We start from the raw sequence: 20,038 nt of genomic DNA on the forward strand, positions 1-20,038 counted from the left end.
AAGAAATCATAAAAAAAGTAAAGGTGCTAGAGCTGAATAATTACTTTCTATTCCTTCCTGGATATAAGGTCTATTTTTTCTTTGTTTTGTAATTTTTTTTTCTCTTATAAAGAAGAAAAGAACTTTCCACTCTACACAGCACAGAGAACTTTCTGCTCTCCATCATATTGCCAGACATTTAAAAGACATCTGGAACTAGACAGAAGAGATTATGCTCCAGAAGTAAACACTTCCTAAAAGGAAATGGTTTAGATTTTAGTTTGTAAACCAAATGGCTTTGTAATAAGAGAACTACTCGAGGCCTTTGAAATCAAAATGTAGTTATCATACAATCTGGGCATCCCTTAAGTCTGTAGGGGATGCTGAAGTATGAGATATATATATATGACTTTAGCTATGACCTTACCCAGATGCTAGGAGATCACTGACGGGATTCCAGGCACAAATGAACACTTCGGATTCATGGCCCCTAAGGACTGTTGCTTTGTTAGGTGGAATTTCCACATCACCATCAATTTCCATTGGTTTTGAATGATTATCTGTAGTAAAAGATATAAAAAAATACATGATTTAAAATAGTAATTTTGAAAATATAACCAAACTAGTCACTATTAAGTTGTGGTTAGGGGTGTACCTAACACCAACCAAAATCAGATTTAAAATATTAACTTTGAAAATATAACCAAGCTAGTCATTATTAAGTTGGGGTTAGGGGTGTACCTAACATCAATACCCTGTTAGTTCAGGTTCAATATTGCGATGAAACGGGCCACTCACATCGCTGAACAGTTAACAAAAAATTGTCCTAACACAGCAAGGATATTCAACAAAGATACAATGGCTCTTTCTCTCAGTCCCCTTCTTTCATATCCATATGGAAATGCATTTGGTCATCAGGGCACTTATCATGTATAAGTGTTTAATCTTCAGACATCCACCATGTTGGAAGAATTTTGACATCCCATGGACAGACTCTTTTATAATCTGGCATTAAGTGAAGCTGGGTGAATCAAAGCCCATCTTCTTTTCTTTTTCTTTTTAAATTTTTTTACCTCCTAAAAAAAATCATTCTCTATTCTGGGGAAGTGGGGGAACCCTGGTTATGTAAAATACTCCCACCAAGGCTCTTCTGGAGCCCAGCTTGTTAAACTAAAGTTTGCAACCCATATGAAGTCTCATAACTGAATGTGGGGGTTGCAAAATTATGATTTATTAATCATAATGTAAATATTTGATTTGTATATTTATTTTATGTACTTATATATCTGGGGTCATGTAAAAATTTCTGAGGTGAAAGGATTTGAAATGAAGTAAAAAGAGGTTAAAATGTCCTGTTCTAGAGAACCTTTAATGATTTAAATGCTTTTCAGATGTTTTATTGGATAATCCTCCTGGTACAGGCATTATTAAGGGGAAAAGAAAAAGAGAGGGAATCAGCTTCTCCTACTTCTCACAAAAAATGATTATAAAGAAAAAGAAAAAAATGTGTAGGGAGACAAAAACCAGAAATCTTAGCTCTTTTCACTCCCTTTCAGAAATACCAAGTCTTAGATCTCAACAATCTGGTCCACAGAGTAGGTAATGCCATATTTAATGGGCAGTTCACAATGCAAAATGTAGAGGCTGAACTTAGTTAATGAGCTGGAGCAACATTAGAAATATCAGAGATATGTCTGATAATGAAGGCATGTGGTGATTATAATGTCAGACTTTTCTCCTATATTGGTTAGTTTTACTGAATTATTTCTTTCATAATAATAGCTTTTTATTTTTCAAAATACATGTAAAGATAGTTTTCAACATTCACCTTTGCAAAACCTTGTCTTCCAAATTTTTTTTCCCTCTCTCTTTCTCCCCTCTCCTAAACAGCAAGTAACCCGATATAGATTAAACATGTAATTCTTCTAAACATATTTCCACATTTATCATGCTGTGCAAGAAAAATTGGATCAAAAAGGAAAAAAAAAACAAAAACAAGCAAACCAACAACAACAACAAGGTGAAAATACTATGCTATGATCCACACTGAATTTTTTTAAAAGTAAGAAATGGGTCCCTGTAAATGCAGATACCAGTGTGTAGATGATATAAAAACAGAAGATATAGATTTTTTTTTTTATTTTATAAAGAAATGTCTTTCTCCTTTTCTTGGAGAAGGGGGGATCCAGGGGTGTGCAATATTACATATACACTTTCAGATTTGGTCACTGTATAGATTGGTTTGTTTACCTTGTTATTTTTGTTGTGATGATGATAAGCTGGCTCACTGAGTGGGGGAAGGGACATAGGAAGGGAGACACGTATCCAAAAATTACTATGAGGTAACAAACAAAAGGCATCAATAAATCTCAACAGGAAAATCAATATGACAAAGTTTACCCAATTCTTGCTCTGACTTGAGCTTCTTAAATTTATTTGGATTGTATGGACTGTTGACAGTATGTTTCATTTAATTTTGTACAAAGCATCTACTCTGCCTGGTGGAAGGTTTTAAAAAGATTAATGAAGGGTTGTTTCAAGCTCTGATGGATTTTGTTGCTGGCTGTAATGAGGATATAGTCAACTTTGACTCTAGCAGAGTTAGAACATAGAAAGTCCCCAGAATTGTATGTCTCTGCATCTCTTAACTGCTGCACCTATCCACTATTTCTTAATATGCACATTAAGATACTTTGTGTCTATAAGCATCCCTTGTGTCATCAGGAGATGAAAAAGTAATACCTTACAATAAACACTGAATTTGGGACAGCAGAAACATGGGTTGGAATCCTACTTCCAATCCATATTTAACCTCTCTGAATATCAATTTTCTCATCTGAAAATTGGGAATAATACATGGAACATTTATGTGACAGTTTTATTCACTCATTTTAGACATGTTCCACTCTTCAAGAGCCTATTTGGAGTGTTCTTGGCAGAAAATGCAGTGCTTTGCCATTTCCTTCTCCAGCTCATTTTCCAGATGAGAAAACTAAAACAAACAATGTTAAGTGACTTGGTGCAGGTCACATCTATAGTAAGTGTCTTGAACATGGATTTGAACTCAGGAAGATTAGTCTTCCTGCCTCCTGTGCTATCTGGCTGCCCTCAGGTTAATATACTACAGTAAAGCAAATCTAACCATACAATGTTAATTCAGTTAATTGATTCTCTGTAATTAACTAGTAGTACTGTGTACCACTTTTAATCAAATAAATCCTAATCACATCCCACCTGAGTAAAATGAGACTGAACATGTTCACAACAGTACTTGAAGATGACGGATCTTGCTTCAATTGAGTTGATGTAGTGATTCATATTCATTCTTCATTTATCAGAAGCTTACAGTGAAATGTCTAAATAAGGAGCTCTTTTGTCATGATCTCTTTTGAATAGTTTTGTGAAATTTGTAGACACTTTTTTTTCAAAATGTTTTTGAAGTTTTTAAAACAACAGCAACAAAACGCAGCTATGTTGAAATTCAGTTATCAAAATATTTTTTAAAAAGTTCATGGAACCTAGACCTCAGTGGTATTAAACTAAATAAGAAATGGGGGTCACTAAACCATATATAAGGATCCCTGAAGATCATATAATGACTTGAAAAAATACATATGTATTTAAAAAATTATTTTATTAAATATTTCCCATTTACATTTTAATCTGGTTCAGACCACATTTGGGAGAATTAGGGCTGCATCACTGGCCTGTGAAACATGTGTTTGACATTCCTGGTCCAGATGACCTGAATATTTTAATAATCAATTAGTCAGCCAATCAATGACCCTATTACTTCCTGGGCAATATATTAGATGCTAGTAATACAAAACAAAAATGAAAAAGTTGCTGTCCTCAAGGAGGGCCAATATGTATACATATTGTATACTAAATTGTATATTAAAAATACAAGCTAATTTTTAAAGGAAGATATTTGCATCTATGGGAGGGCAGGAAAGTTATAAAAGAAAATATTTCATCTTCAAAGAAGCCTAGAGATTCTAGAGGAAGAGGAAAGAAAGATTTTAGGAATAGGGCACAGACAAAAAGAAATGCAAGTTTATCATGTGAGGAAAAACAAGAAATAGCCATTGGTGTTTACTGGGCAAGAGAAGACCATGGTTGGAGCTTTAGAAATAGCAATTTGGCAGCTATGAAGCAGTGAAACCAATTAGGATGCGATTATAATAGTTAGATGGGATATAAAAATGAGATGTGATAATCTAGGGAAATGGCTTTGCAAGCAGAGAGATGGGATCAGATGGAAGAGATTTGTGGTTATGAGTATCCATGGGAGGACAGGAAAATGTAGAACTGAAAGCCAAGTCAGGGTACAATTATGAGTCCCAATGCTAAGGCCAAATTAAAATCTAGGGTATCAGGGCAAACTGGAAGACATGGACACATTTCCAGCTCTAAGCAGATAGCTAAGGGTTGGAATTCATCAGTCAAACTCAAGGGAAAATGTGGTAGATTGGTATCTAGAACATCAATTTAGACATGGGCACACAGAAAAAGTATAGTATTTGGGCAGGAAATAAAGTGAGTTGATTGCTAGAAGTCCAAGCTGTATTAGAAAAGAATCCTAGCGCATGAGTACTGATCCGGAGTTGAGGTTCAGGCTAGGAATGAGGAAACAGAAAATTGAATTTACATTAGGAATCTCACTAGGTATCAGCAAGAAATCTCAAGGATTGCATTGTTGATTTCAGAACATGGGCACTTATTCTTCAGATATAATTTTAATCAGCCTTCCTTTTGTCAGCAAGTATAGACTGCTTTCTGAGCAAGTCAGGGCTTTGCAGATATTGGCTACCTCAGCAGAAGGCTGGGGCTCCCTGACAGCCTGCAGAGTTTTATCTGCATTGTACTTTTATCATTTGTTGTTTGCATCATGACTGACAAGAATATTGTGATAATAACAATGAAATCTAGCCCAGTGATTCTCAAAGTGTGATCCAGGGACCACTAAGGGTTTCTGTTAAGGGGGTCGTTAAGATGAAATTTATTTTTCTAATAATACCAAAGCAGCTAGGTGGCACAGTGTATGGAACACTGGGTTTAGAGTCACAAAGACTCATTTTCCCAAGTTCAAATCTGGCCTCAGACACTATCTGTGTCTAGAGATTTATCCCTGTTTTCCTCAGTTCCTCAAGTGTAAAATGGGCTGCAGAAGGAAATGACAAACCATGCCAGTAACTGCAAGAAAACCTCAAAAGGGGTCAAACATGACTAATACTTTAATAAAAACCAAACAATATTAAGATGTTTAATTTCTGATACTGAAGTAATGACAGATATGTAACTTATATAAACAAAAATTCTGTAGGGAATTTTCAATTTTTAGGAGTACAAAAATTTCCTGAGACCAAAAAGTTTGAGAACTGCTGATACAGCAGTTCCCCTTAGAGGCCACAGTCTTATTTTTATAGATAATTCTATGGTTAAATTGAAATTAAATAAGTTGCCTAAAGTTTCCCAGGTATTAATTTGTAGACCTGGAATTATTCAAACTAAGGGTCACTGATTTCTAATCTCGATTGTTCTTAACACACTGATCTAACACATACTACTGTATGTATTTAGTATATACTGATAGTACTTACTGATATATAATTATATATATATCTCCTGAATCCTGGTATGACACCATCAGTATATCAATTTAGATTTGAACAGCAGTCATGATGTATTTCTGTTACTTGATAAGATGTCACAAGAAAGCAAAATTGATATCTCACATGTTAAATGAGCATTCTTATATCACTTGAGAATTGATGATTTTTTCCCTTAATTTTTTTTTGCAGTGATAAGCTTAAGTATCCCCCCTCCCCCCCAGGCAATTGGGGTTAAGTGACTTGCCCAGGATCACACAGATAGGAGGTGTTAAGTGTCTGAGACCAAATTTGAACCCAGGTCCTCCTGAATTCAAGGCTGGTGCTCTATCCACTTCGCCACCTAGCTTCCCCAATAAGCTTAACTATTAAGAAAAAGAAGAAATGAAATGTTCATGAAGACAAAGGGTATAAAAACTTTACCCCAAATTTACCCTCAAATCCAACAATCTAACAGTCTAAGAATTCAAAGAAATGCTTTTGTTCTGGATCCCACACAGGGCAGACTAAAATCAGTCACTTTTGGCCTAGTTTTCCTTACTTCCTTCTTGGTTTTTGTTTACAGAGATGCAATTAGTGTGTATGCAATTCTGTTTTGCTGACTTCATGCTGTTTGATGTTTTGTTATCCCCACAACACATTCTGAATCTTCCTCTAGGAACCAGCTGAATCAGTTATTTATGTTATCCAAATTCTTGTGAATTTTCCTTTTTTCCCCCCTCTCCATTAATCTTTACATTGTTTACAAAATTTATTTTATTTTAAATTTATGGGATCAAATGAGCACTTTAATAATAGTTATAAATAATTTTTAAAAGACTGCACATGAAACTGCAAATCTTTTATGTATAACTTGCTATTCCATTTAAATATATAATAAAGTTATCATCCAAGAGAGCCATCCATACCCAGAGAGAGGAGAACCCAGAAAGAGGGAACTGAATGAGGTTCACAACATAACATTCTCACTCTATTTGATGATATTTGCTTGCATTTTGTTTTCTTACTCATTTTCTTTCCTTTTTGATCTGATTTTTCTTGTGCAGCAAGAAAATGGTATAAATATGTTTACACATATTGGATTTAATATGTATAGCATATATTGGATTACTTACCCTCTAGGGGAGGGGTTGTAGGGAAGAAGGGGAAAATCTAAAACACAAGGCTATGCAAGGGTCAATGTTGAAAAATTATCTGTGCAAAAAATAGTTATCATCCCATAAGTCTTAGAATGATAGGATTTCCTTGCTTGAAGAGAATTTAGCCAATCTATAGAACAAAACTTACTTTTTTTTTTAAAGGTAAACAAAGTGATATAGAATAATAATGTATCTTGCTGATTATCAATGACATGGTTTGATGGGAAGCAGAATCTGACTTCTAATCTTCATTAGAGTGGACAACAACATGTTGCCATTGGTGACACAATACCACCACCATCAGTTAGGGAGATAAGAGTAATGTCTTGTCCAATCAGCCTAATTCAGAGAAGTCCATAGGGAAGCTGTAAGGCAAGTGACTGCTTGAATTTCATTTCTCTGCAAAGATAAGACCCTTTCAGGAGGGCTCTTCTCTGGGAGCTGTCCATCAGGAATCACAATGTTTCTAATGTCAACACTCTCTATTTAGAAAGCTTCAGTTCAAACAATGCTGTTCTTTCTGAATAGCTGCTGTCCCCATTGTTTTGTGATGTCTTGATGGATGTTCTAGGACACAACAATTACCGTCTGTTTTGGGAACTTCTACATCATTTTCCCAACAAAAGAAGAACGTACTAGGCATTTTTTAGGAGGCAGTATTTAAGGCACTTAAAAAACAAACAAACAAACAAACAAACAACAGAAGACCAAAAAACTCTATATTATTTGCCAGGGACTAAGACAGGGTTTCTTGGGAAGACTAGATTTAAGAAAGAAAGGACTACAAATAATTCTAGCCTCTGTAAAATGAGACAAAAAATTAAACCAAAGGATAATTTGTGGAACAAACTTCTAGGTACCCATTGCCTTTTTCAGGAGCACCTTAATCTAAAGATTTTGAAAATCAGTGATAATGTTTAACATATATTGGATTACTTGCCATCTAGGAGAGCAAGTGGGAGGAAGAGGAGAAAAATTTGGAACACAAGGTTTTGCAAGGGTGAATGTTGAAAAATTATCCATGCATATGTTTTGAAAATAAAAAGTTTTAATTTTTTAAAAAAGAAAATCAGTGATATATGTAAATATTAAGGACCTGTACTTTGTTTGGTGTGAAACTTCTCTGTCATCTCCTAGACACAAATTGTACTCTACCTACCACTAGAAGCAGGATAGAGTATGGGATTTAAGAATTAAGAAAATCCAAGTTTAAATTGTGCCTCAAATACTTAGATGTATGGCTCTGGACAAGTCAACTTTCAGTATTTCCTCTTCTGTTTAATGGGGATAATAACAACACCTACTTTGGAGTGTTTTTGTAACATACATAAAGTGTTTTGCAAATCTTAAATTACTATATAAATGCTATCTATATAATTTACAGTCTTAAAAGAGTTGTCTGAGATTTACAGAGATTAAGTGGTTTACCCAGAACCATATACTTTATAAAAGTCAAGAGCAGGAGGTCAGCCTGGCTTCAAGTCAGAAACTTTATCCACCATGACACCCTGCCTCTTTGACATATAAATGGAATCAAAAATCTAATAATAGTTTCCAGTTAATGAATAATTTTAAATCAGTGTCCATATTACCTGCAATTAATAACACCACTGTTACCAAAGGAGATATCTCAAAGGCTTTTTTTTTGGGGGGGGGGGAAGGTAGGGGTGTCTGTGAAGTAGATTAAGTGACTTGCCTAGATTCACCAACTAGTGTCAAATGTCTGAGGCTGGATTTCTATCCACTTTGCTACCTTGCTATCCTCTCTAAAACTTTCAAAACCATGTTTTGTCCTTTTCCTCTGTGTAATTTAATATTTTGCAAACTTTAATCAGACTAAATATCACTCATTTGTACTTAGACATAAAAATCTTCAATATACACCAACAGGAATTGCTTTTTCCTGAAGATGAAGAGAACAATCAGGATGTCTTTCTTGTGGTGCCATGGAATACCTTGAAGGAAGGAATTCATGTTATTCTAGCTCATCTGTGCTCTGATTGCTACACAAAAGTCTTTTCATTACTCCATGGTGAACTCTTCATGCATTCCCTACCAGCAGCTGTTCCAAACTATCTCCTCTCTTCTTAAACCCTCAAAGCACCTTGCCTACTTCCCTAATTCTTTGCTGAGAAATCTGGAGCCATATCCCATGAAACCCCCCCTTTTCTCTGCTTCCCACCTTCCCACCTCATTTAGCCCACCTTTGTCTCTGAGGAGAGGGTTACTCTTTTTCTTTTCCAGTTCACTGGATCTCCTAGCTTTCTGGTCCCCTTCACAATGATCACTACCATGACATCTTTGATCTTTCCCTATTTATTGCCTCCTTCTACTCTTTTACAGACTCATATCTAGCCCATCATAATAAAAAAAAACCTTCATTTGATTTATCTTCTCTCCCCCAGCTTCCCCCCCTTTAATAGCATTTTATTTTTCCAAATATTTCTCCAAATTTTCAAATTCCAAAATATTTTCCAAATATTTTCCCAAATTTCCAAATATCCAATGATAGTTTTCAAGATTCCTTTGCCAAACCTTGTATTTAAAAAAATTTTTTTCTTCTCTTTCTCCCTTCCCCCTCTCCAAGACAACAAGCAATCTGATATAGGTTAAACATGTGTGACTCTTCTAAACATATTTCCATATCCGTCATGTGGTGCAAACCAAATTACAAGGGAAAGACCCACATGGCTCCCAGCTTCTTAAACAATGGACTGCGACTCTATATGGAGTCTCATAATTGAATATGAGGAATGTCATGAAATTATGATTTATGATCAGCAAATGTTTGATTTGTATACCTATTTTATATACCTATATCTTGGGCAAAAACTAGCTAATAGAAAAAGTTTAAAAGAGGGGGTCATAAAATTATGAGATTTATGATTTATGATCAGCAAATGTTTTATCTTGGGCAAAAAAGGGTTGCAATTAGAAAAAGTTTAAAAAGTTTAAAAAGCTCTGGCACAATTGAATGTCTAGAAAAATGTTTATATTTTTCACTTTCATTTCCTTATTATCCTCAACTCTTTGTCCTCATTCACTTCTTAATCTTTCATAAACTGGCTCCTAACTCCAACACTTGACTAAAATTGCTATTTTCATGGTACTTATCCGTCATATCTTAACCGTTAAATATGATGATGGTCTTTTTTTCAACAGTCATTTATCTCTCCACTATTTTTTATATTGTTGACCACCATCAGTTTCCTTGTCTATTGGATAGATAACATCTGAGATCTCTTCTGGCTCCCAAATCTATGGCCCTACAAAGACCAGCGTTCCATAAAATCAGCATATTATCTCTCATCTCCATGCCTTTTCACAGGTCACCCTTAAGTCTGAAATGAAATCTTTTCTTATCTTTGCCACTCAGAACCCCAATAATTCAAAGTTCCACTCAAGTGCTTCCTATATAAAACCCTCTTTCAGAACCTTGCAGGGTAACTTTTAAAATTATATTGCATTTAATTATGTTTGTATGAGCAGGATCCTTCTAAAAGACCTTAAGAGTCCTTAAGATTTGGAGTTGGCTCCAAACACATTGCCTTGCATTAAAGTAAGCACTTAAGAAAGCTTTTCTTTAACACACACACACACACACACACACACACACACACACACACACACACACACACACAGAGCCGCTTAAGAAGAAAAAATTCATTTTATAAAGGTTGGTAACTAAAAGAATATACATATATATATACATGCATATACCATACAGATTCAGACACACTTTTCTTTTATTTTTGCCTCTTTCTGAACATCAATCAAATTACAGCTATATATCTAAATATATCAAATTATATATATGTGTGTATATATATATATATATATATATATATATATATATATATATATATATATATATATATATATATATATATAATCTCACTATTTCTCTCTGTAGAAATGACTATTATTAAGTCTCCTTAATTTTACCCTATACACAGACTCTTCCAAGCCAGGTTATAATGAGCTATGTTTATTATTTGCAATAAATTACCAATCTGATCTGTGAGTCAAAAAAAAATGTTTTCTCTGAATTTATATACATGTACTTGCTGCATTTTGGTCAAGCTGTCACAGGGTGCGGCTGCAGGCAGCATCCTAATCCCAGACAGCTGTCAAGTGTTACATACCATGGGGCCATAGGGATAAGGCTATGGTGTCTGAATGGTGTAAGCCATCAATGCAGTAATCAATTCAATTATACAGTTCTGTTGACAGCTGTACAGCTGGACTGAGGAACACAATCTTCAAACAAGCAACACAGTTGTCATATAAGTAGGATAAGCAGACACGTAGACACATTCACACAAACCCATCCACACCCTCTGAACTCGATCTGGAAAGAGGAAATCCACTGAGATGATAGGTTTCACTAAGCTATTGATTTGAGACCATCCAAGATAAAAAACTGAGATGGGATTTGTGGTTATCACAAATGGAATTTTTGGATTTAGGGCAAAAGCTATTGATTTCATTAATCAGTTAAATGAAATTTTTAGGTTGATTATTTAACTTTTTTTTTCTTTTCAACTGTGAGGTGTGAGGAAAGATATCTCTAAATTTCAGAGACCACATTAAACTAGAAGCTATGAAGGTCTGAAATAAGAATTAAGAAAAATAAGATGTATTCACAGGCTCTGATAACTACAATGAATCTTGTTACTAGAAGGAAACAATGGGATTGGGAACTAGTGAATCCTTATTGAGGGGGAAATTACAGGATGCAGACCTAACAAAGAATAATAAATTTAGCGCTTAGAAGACATTAAATCCGAAGCCCTCATTTTATAGATGAGGAAGTTCTAAGTGATTTGCCCATAATTAAATATGCCTTCCTGAAGGAAGTGTCAGAAATGACTACCTTAGTCCCATCTTTTTTAAAAAACTAGGTTAAATCTTTTTTAATCAACAAAAATCTTTTCTCTCTCATTTCATCCTATCATTGGGGAAAAATAAAGAAAAATAAAATCTTTATAACATTTATGCATAACTTGAGAGAAAAATATTTCTCATGGGTCAAGTTTTAAAAAATGTCTTATTTTAAATTATGAGTCTATCACTTCTCTGTCAGGAGATGGGCTGATATATTGTGAATTGCATTATTTTGATCAAAGCTATCAAGTCTTTCAAAATTGTCTTTATAGTGTCATTATATGTAAATTGTTCTCCTGGTTCTGCTCAATTCACTTTGAATCAGTTTATACATGTTTTTTTTCTGAAACCATCCCTTTCATCATTTCTTTCATTTATATATCTTAATCTGTCTAGTCATTCCTCACAGTTGATGAACAACCCCTTGGTTTCTAGTGCTCTGCCACTACAAAAAGCTATTGCAAAATATTCTCTTTACATATCAGTCCTTTTCCTACTCTTTTGATCTGTCCTCCACATAGTTTCCAGAATGATATTTTTAGTCAGGTTTGACAAGGTTCAGTCCCTTACTTAACAGGGATTAAATAGCATCTCTAGGATCAAATAGAAACTTTTCTGTGTTCAAAAACTCTTCATAGCCTGGCCCTAAATTATCTTTCTAGCTTGATGACATTGTATTCCCCTTCACGTATGCTATGGTTCAGTCAAACAGGACTTCTTATGACTTCTGATACATAATTCTCTAACTTACACCTCTGGCTAATTTTGGAAATGGACTGCCTCTCAGAACTCCTAATGTTCTTCAAGGGACAGTTCAATGAGAGGCCCCCCACTTTTTTACCCCCTAGTACCACATAGTTACTAAGGATTCCAAAAGTCAACATCTTACTAGCTTAAAACTACACTGAGGCTTTTGGTAAATCCTATACAATTATTCCTTCTACCTTATGATTTTCCCATCACCGATGCAATATAACAAGAGTCAGCATAAAAAACTGAATGAGAATTTTGTGGAAGCCATAGATGATGCCTCAAGGCTGGTAGACAACAGAAAAAGTTTAGAAATTCAGAAATTCATAAAAACTATATATAGTATAATATAATATCAACACATTTTATCTTTTAACACCATAAGACTGCTTTTCTGGTACAAAGGGAGGGCCAAACAATTTTATGAGATTTTCCAGATTTTAGGGGCGCTGTGCTCTAACCCTTATAATACAGAAAAGATAAATGTGTTTTCTATGTTTGTCTTTCCCAGTAGAATGCAAACGCCTGCTGTCCTGGAATGTTTTGTTTTTGTTGGGCAGCTAGGGAACAGAGTGCCAGATCTGGAATCAGGAACACCTGACTTTAAATCTAGCCTTAGTCACTTATTAGCTAACAGTAGGCAAGTCCCTTTATTTCTGTCTGCCTCAATTTTTTCCTCTGTAGAATGGAGATCATAATAGCATCTATCTCAAAGAATTATTGTGAGGAGAGAATAACTGTAAAATGCTTTATACAATACTGGGCACATAGTAAGTGCTATATAAATGTCAACTATTAATTGTATTATTATCATCACCTCACAGGAATAAATGAGAAAATGATTACAAAGTACTTAGCACAGTTCCTGGCACAATTATTGTTGTTATTATTATTACCTAGCATAGTGCCTAACTTATAACTGATACTTAAATGCTCACTGAATGATTAATTGTGTATCAAGATAATAAACCTGTATGGAAATTCACAAATCTTAGAATTAAAGAAAAATTGAGAAACTTTTTGGATGAGGAGAAAAAGGACGGATATGAATGTGTTAAAATATTGCTGTTAGGTGGTGGTGGTGGTGGTAATTGAGAATGCTTTTCTAATATAGATAAAAAGTTTGCAGACAAGGAAGACATAATGATGATAAGGACTTGAAACCTCTATGTATATTGATAGATATGTATTTCTTTGCACATATATATCAGCAAACATACACATATACAGACATATATCTGCTGCTAAGTCAATTTTTGCTAAGGTCATCTGATTAATGATGCACCTGTTTGGTTGGTAATCTTATTAAGCTGAAAGGAAACTGAAAGGAACTCAAGAAAATTAGTCCAAATCTGGCCACAGACTTTAGTAGGTGTGTGACCTAGCTACTAAATAAAAGATCCTGCTTCCCTTAGTTTCTTCTTCAATAAAAGGAGTTAGAGAAGGAAATCACAAATTACTCCAGTATCTTTGCCAAGAAGACCCCAAATGGGATCATGAAGAATCAATACGACTGAAAAATGATTCTATAAAACAACAGATTTGTCAATAAAGTGTCAGAAAGACTTATAAGTAAGCTGAGGTTTACCAAAAATGCTAAGCGTATACAAGCGGATTTTAAAAATTCTATTTAATATTTAATATTTTTCTAGAAAAAGAAAAGAATATTAATGTGTTGGGCCTACACTATAGACCAGATGGGAGAATATTAGCAGGTGACAGAGAAGAAGCTGAATCACCAAACTCTAATTTTGTTTCTTTCTCTATCAACAAGAATGGTCTTCAGATGACATAGGGCATAACAAACTCAGTTAAGGAGGAATTGAAGCATCCAGACAGATGGTAAGAGAACATTTTGAGGCTTTTATACAGCAGATTCAAGTCTCTGGATCCGGATGAATCAACTATTAAAACAGCTTGCCCATGAGATGAAGTTTTTTTTTGCAGTTAGTTGGTTTTTTGAAATATACAAGAGATAGAGAAAGTGACAACAGGGAAAAAGATGGATTTTGGAAAAATTTTAATTATTAAGCAAATAAATGCAACGATGATTACATGTCATAAGGATATAACTTAATGCCCATCTAACAAGGTATTTCTTTCACAATAAACTTTTGAGATAGGTTGTTTCTTTATTATTGTCAGCTTAGATGACAAACTTGAGAGAGTTCTGAGAGACTGACTTGCACTATCATATAACATATATGTTTTTGTTTTGTTTTGTTTTTTGTTTTTTTTAAGGCAGTCAGGTTTAAGTGACTTGCTAGTAAGTGTTCTCAAGGAATACACAATCTAATAAAGGAGACACCATGCAAATTACTATATACAAACAAAAAACATTTTGGATAGAGTGGAGATAATCTCAGCAGGAAAGCACTAAAATAATGACTTGGACAAAGATAGAGAAGTCACCCTTTCCAAATATGGAGATGTCACCAAGTTGATGGAGAGCAAACATGGATGGAAGATTCAAAAAAAAAAATATGATAGGAACAAACTCAGAGAATGAAGTATAATATCTATAACACAAATCCCTGTCCTTAGGATAATAATATCAACTATAAGTATAGTATGGAGAAAAATGTATATAAGAATAGCTCTTCTAGAAAAGAGCTTTAGTTGCCTACAATATTAATCTACAGTGTAATACAACTGTCAAAAGAAGAAAGAAAATAATTCTGCGATATTCTTTCTGCACCAGTCAGAATACATCTTGAGCAATGTGTTAGTTCTGGGTACCACACTTTAAGAGGGATTGTTATGTTCTGTTGTCTCTAGATCTGCAATTTTACCTTCGTGCTGACTGGAGGCTTTGGATTCAGAAGGAGCTAGACACTGTAGCTGGCTGGAGAGATTCTGACAGGAAAAGATTCAAGACTTTGAAGGACACAATAAGAACTAAAGCCAAGGCTGCCTCCCCAGAAGCTCCCAGAGAACGATCGCAAATCAAGAGACAACAGAACTTACATTTTGGCGCCCAATGTGGGGCAAGGACTTTTGCTTATCCTGACTCTGGCTGATTCTGAGCCCTTCAGAGTGAACTAGCCCAGACATCACAAGGGACAATGAAAATGTTGATAAGATTAATCAAGACCTGGAATACTGAACCCAGAAAAAAGAAAATTTAAATCCATTAAATACTCAAAAAATTAATTATCCGGAAGAGCAAATAAACTTTTTTTGTGTTGTTCCACCAGGGTAAAACAAAGACCAAGATGGGTGGAAGTTATAGGGAAGTAGATTTGGGCTGAATAAAGGAATGGTTTTTTTTGGGGGGTATACAATTGAAATTCTTAGATACTCAACTCCCCCTTCACTAATTATGTCTGAATAGAAGCTGAATATCATAAAAGGTATTAAAGGACTAGTTGTGAATTTAGAGCAGGGGTTCTCAAACCACGGCCTGCGGGCCAGATGCGGCCACTGAGGACGTTTATGCACCAGCCTGGTTATGGCAAATGGGCTGAGGGGCGGAGACAGAGTGTGAGGTTTTGTTTTTACTATAATCCGCCCCTCCCACAGTCTGAGGGACAGTGAACTGGCCCCCTATTTAAAGTTTGAGGACCACTGATTTAGACCAAATGACCTAATCTCTGTTGTTTCCTAAAACCCTGGTGAAACCCTCTGGGTTTTGAAGGCAAAGCTAGCAAAGTATGATTTCTGAGTCTTATTCTAAGACTACAAATGTTTTGGACATAGTTCTACAATATCTGTTATCAGAGGACCAGGCTGGTCAAATCTGGAGATAATGTTTGTAAAGTACTTTACATATCTGATCCCCAGAAAGCCCTTTGGAATAGGTGCTTTTATTGATGGAAAAACAGAGGCCCAGTGACAAGTGACTTGCTCAGGATGACACAGCTCATCTGTATCTCAACTCAAAGTTCACCATTTTATCAGCTGGTGCAAAGTGTGTGGACTCTGGAATGAGAGAAACCAAATCCAGATTTAGATTCAGCCAGGTAACTAGCCAGGCAAGTTACAGTTCAGTTTCTTTCTCTGTAAAATGAGGGGACTGAACTACTGTAAAGAAGATTTCGTCCAGATATAGGATGTAAGATCCTACGATTTTGTGAAGACCGACTGAAGTAACATATTTTAAAAGCTTAGTACACTGAGTTGGCACATGTGGGGCCCTTAATAAGTACCTCACTTAATAAATATTTAGTGAGTCTCCTTTTTTCTCCTGTTCCCTTTCCCTCCTCCTCCGTCTTTATTCCTCTCTTCTCCCCCCATTTCCTTTCTCCTTTTCTTCCTCCACTTCTTTTTCCTCCTTCCTTCTTTCCCCCTTTTGTTCTTCTTTTTCTTCTTTTCTTCTTTCTATCTATCTACTAAGATCTAAACTGGTAAAGAAAATATTCTTACTAAAGGAAATCTCATTACTTGTCAGTTTGCGCTACAAGAGTGGAGCTCGAAGATGCTTTAAAAAACAGGTGAATTCTAAGAACGGATTTTTTCAACTTGAGCACTTTGCTTCCCACTTGGGAGAGAAAACGCAGGTCGCGCACTTACTTATTGCATGTGCCCCGTTCTCTTCCCCATTCACAGTGGCTTCTCCATTCTTTGGTGGGTTCTGCTGGGAGACGGCTGCTGGGGTGGCTGCGGCCGCAGCGGCGGTGGCGGCGGCTGCGGCGGCTGCTGCGGCGGCGGCTGCATTGGCTTGCTGCTGAGCTAGTTTTTCTCTGAATGCCTGCTGTCGGGTCTGTACAACATCAGGCATCACGGCATCTATTAGCGACAGGGACTCTATGGGGCGGCCATCAAAGACTGTACCATCCTGGAAGAGAAAGCCACGCTGGCGGTTAGCAGGCGCTTTCCTAGAGACAGGGGCGATTCTTTCGGAAAAGTCAGTCCAGGGCAATCTCCAGTGGGCATGATGAGGCAGTCCCGGGCCGTAGGATCTCGGGCCTTGAGGAGAAAGGGCTGCAAAGGCCTGTTAGTCTCACCCCTTCACTTTATAGACAAGGAAGCCACTAGTCACACAGAAGGTGCCGTCTAAGAGAGAGGTTAAGTCAGGTCCTTTACTTCCAAAGGTAGGACTTTCTCTTCAGTCAGTAAGCATTTATTAGGAACATTCTCTGTGTTAGGCACCGGACATTCGCTTACAAAAATGAAACTGCTCCTTTCCTCAAGAAGTGACGGCACATATAAATAAGTAAAACTGCTCTTTACACACTACGTGCATTATCATATTAATTAATGTATACTACTACACACACTACTTACATTATGAAGGCATTAGGAGGCATATCGCATGTAGAGGTAGTCTTTATATGCATGTCATACTATATACACACTCCATGGGTCATTACATATGTAGCAGCACTGTTTCCATATGCAAATACTACACATGCATATAATGCATGTAACAGAAATGCAATAGTACTGCTTGTGTAAATGCATATAATGTATACATTATAATTATGTATATAATGTATGTAGTAAATCACTACTGATATTGCTTATAATGTGTGTTATATTACATACCCAATGAATTATTATTCTGAATGTAATATCACTGTGTGTCTGTATATAACAAGTACATGTTTATATGTATATAATAATGCATGTAATATGTGGGCATATAACAAGTATATAGTATATGTATATAATAATGCATGTAGTAAATTATGTAGAAGTATTGCATATATATGCATATATTATAATTATTGTTCTGTATATAGCAGAATTGTGTGACTGTATTGTGTGTCTTTACATAACAAGTATGTATTATATGTAATTTATATAATAATGTATATAGTGTGTATATAGCAAGTATATAGTATATGTATACAATAATGCATGTAGTAAATTTTGTAGAAGTATTACATATATATGCATATATTACAATTATTAAATTATAATTATTGCTTATAATGCATGCTGTATTACATACTACGTGTGTTATTATTCTGTATATAGCAGAATTGTGTGACTGTATTGTGTCTTTACATAACAAGTATATATTATATGTATTTTATATAATAATGTATATAGTATGCCTATAACAAATATATATTATATGTATATAATAATGCATACAGTAAATTATATATCAGTATTACTTATATACGCATGTTATAATTATTAAATTGTGACTATTGCTTATATGTGTTATATTACATATCACATGAATTATTATTCTGTATATAGAATACACTGTGTGTCTGTATAGAACAAGTACATGTTTATATGTATATAATAATGTATGTAGTGTGTTTATGTATAATAATATATATTACATGTATATAATGATGCATGTAGTAAATTATAGAAATATTGCTTATATATGCATGGGAAATAATTATTAAATCATAATTATTGCTCATAATATCTGCTGCATTACATACCACAAGTATTATTGTGCATATAGTAGCACTGTGTGTATCTGTATTGCATGTCTGTACATAACAAATATATATGATATGTATATAATGCTTGTAGTGTGTATATAATAATACATGTAGCAAATTATGTAGAAATATTGTTTATATATATCTGTTATAATCATGATTTAATAATTTAATTTTATTATGCTATATAATATAATATGCATTATATAATAATGCATGTAGTAGTATTACTTATATGTGTATATTGTTCATCATAATGCATGCCTGTGTATATATCATATGTAACAGGCATGGAGGAGTACTGCTTAATATGTACATATCTGTATAGATTAATAATGCAAGTGATAGGCATGTAAATGCTTATACATGCATATTGCACTACATGCAACATATATTGTACACTGAACTTTATAATCCTATAATATTACATATATAAGCAATACAATATATAATCATAAATATATAAATGCTGTATATGCATATAAAAATAAACATGTTTATAAAGTAATCTTTTCAGGAGAGAAGACATTGGCATATCAAGGTGTCAGGAAAGACATATGTCAAAAATTTACAATGATATATAAAATTATATATACACCGTCATACATACATACACATAAAATTTACAAATTGTATACAAAAATATAAAATTTGATCATTATTTTTGGGGTATGAAAATAGTACCCAGATACATTTTAAGGAAAAAAAATTAAGAAGGGGGAACAAGACAAATAAAACCTTTGAGGCACAGTAGTAAAAAGTAAGGACAAAGTTAATTTTTAAAAAGAAAAAAAAGCTTTTTAGTTGAAAAATTTCAAAAAGTAAAAACTAGGCCTATCTAGTAATGTTATGGAGATGAGTGTGGTGACATGCCAGGGATTGACACCATGATCTTCATTCTAGTGTTCTAGGCCCTTTACAATTTGATTCCAATCTACCTTTTTAGTTTTGTCTTAGTAATCTTTTTTTTTTCCCCCCCTGAGGCTGGGGTTAAGTGACATGCCCAGGGTCACACAGCTAGGAAGTGTTAAGTGTCTGAGACCAGATTTTAACTCCGGTCCTTCTGAATTCAAGGCTGGTGCTCCATCCACTGTGCCACCTAACTGCCCCCTTGTCTTAGTAATCTTTTAAATATTTACATTTCAGCCCAAATGGTCTACCTATTGTTCCCATTCTTCTTCTGCCTTTGCTACTGCTGTTTTTTCATGTCTGGTGAGCATCACATGGTAGACTAGGCCTAGAGTCAGGAGGACCTGAGTTCAAATTTCTCCTAAGATACTTCCTTAGTTGTGTGATTCTGGTCAAGTCATTTAATCTT

The 20,038-nt window shown here is 34.8% G+C and overlaps 1 protein-coding gene across 12 annotated transcripts in view; it reads right to left on the reverse strand.

Moving 5' to 3' along the window:
- The window catches only part of TBL1X (transducin beta like 1 X-linked), a 354,204-nt gene that overhangs the window by 30,303 nt on the left and 303,863 nt on the right, over window positions 1-20,038 (reverse strand). For all 12 annotated transcript variants that reach the window (XM_074300052.1, XM_074300041.1, XM_074300045.1 and 9 more), the window contains 2 exons: window positions 16,880-17,144; window positions 407-539 (listed from right to left, as the gene is read on the reverse strand). In XM_074300052.1, the coding sequence (XP_074156153.1) occupies window positions 407-539; window positions 16,880-17,087 (341 nt within the window). In that variant the 5' untranslated portion in view covers window positions 17,088-17,144. The remainder of the gene's footprint in view (window positions 1-406; window positions 540-16,879; window positions 17,145-20,038) is intronic.

This window comes from Sminthopsis crassicaudata, chromosome 3, assembly GCF_048593235.1.
Source record: "Sminthopsis crassicaudata isolate SCR6 chromosome 3, ASM4859323v1, whole genome shotgun sequence".
Taxonomy (NCBI): domain Eukaryota; kingdom Metazoa; phylum Chordata; class Mammalia; order Dasyuromorphia; family Dasyuridae; genus Sminthopsis; species Sminthopsis crassicaudata.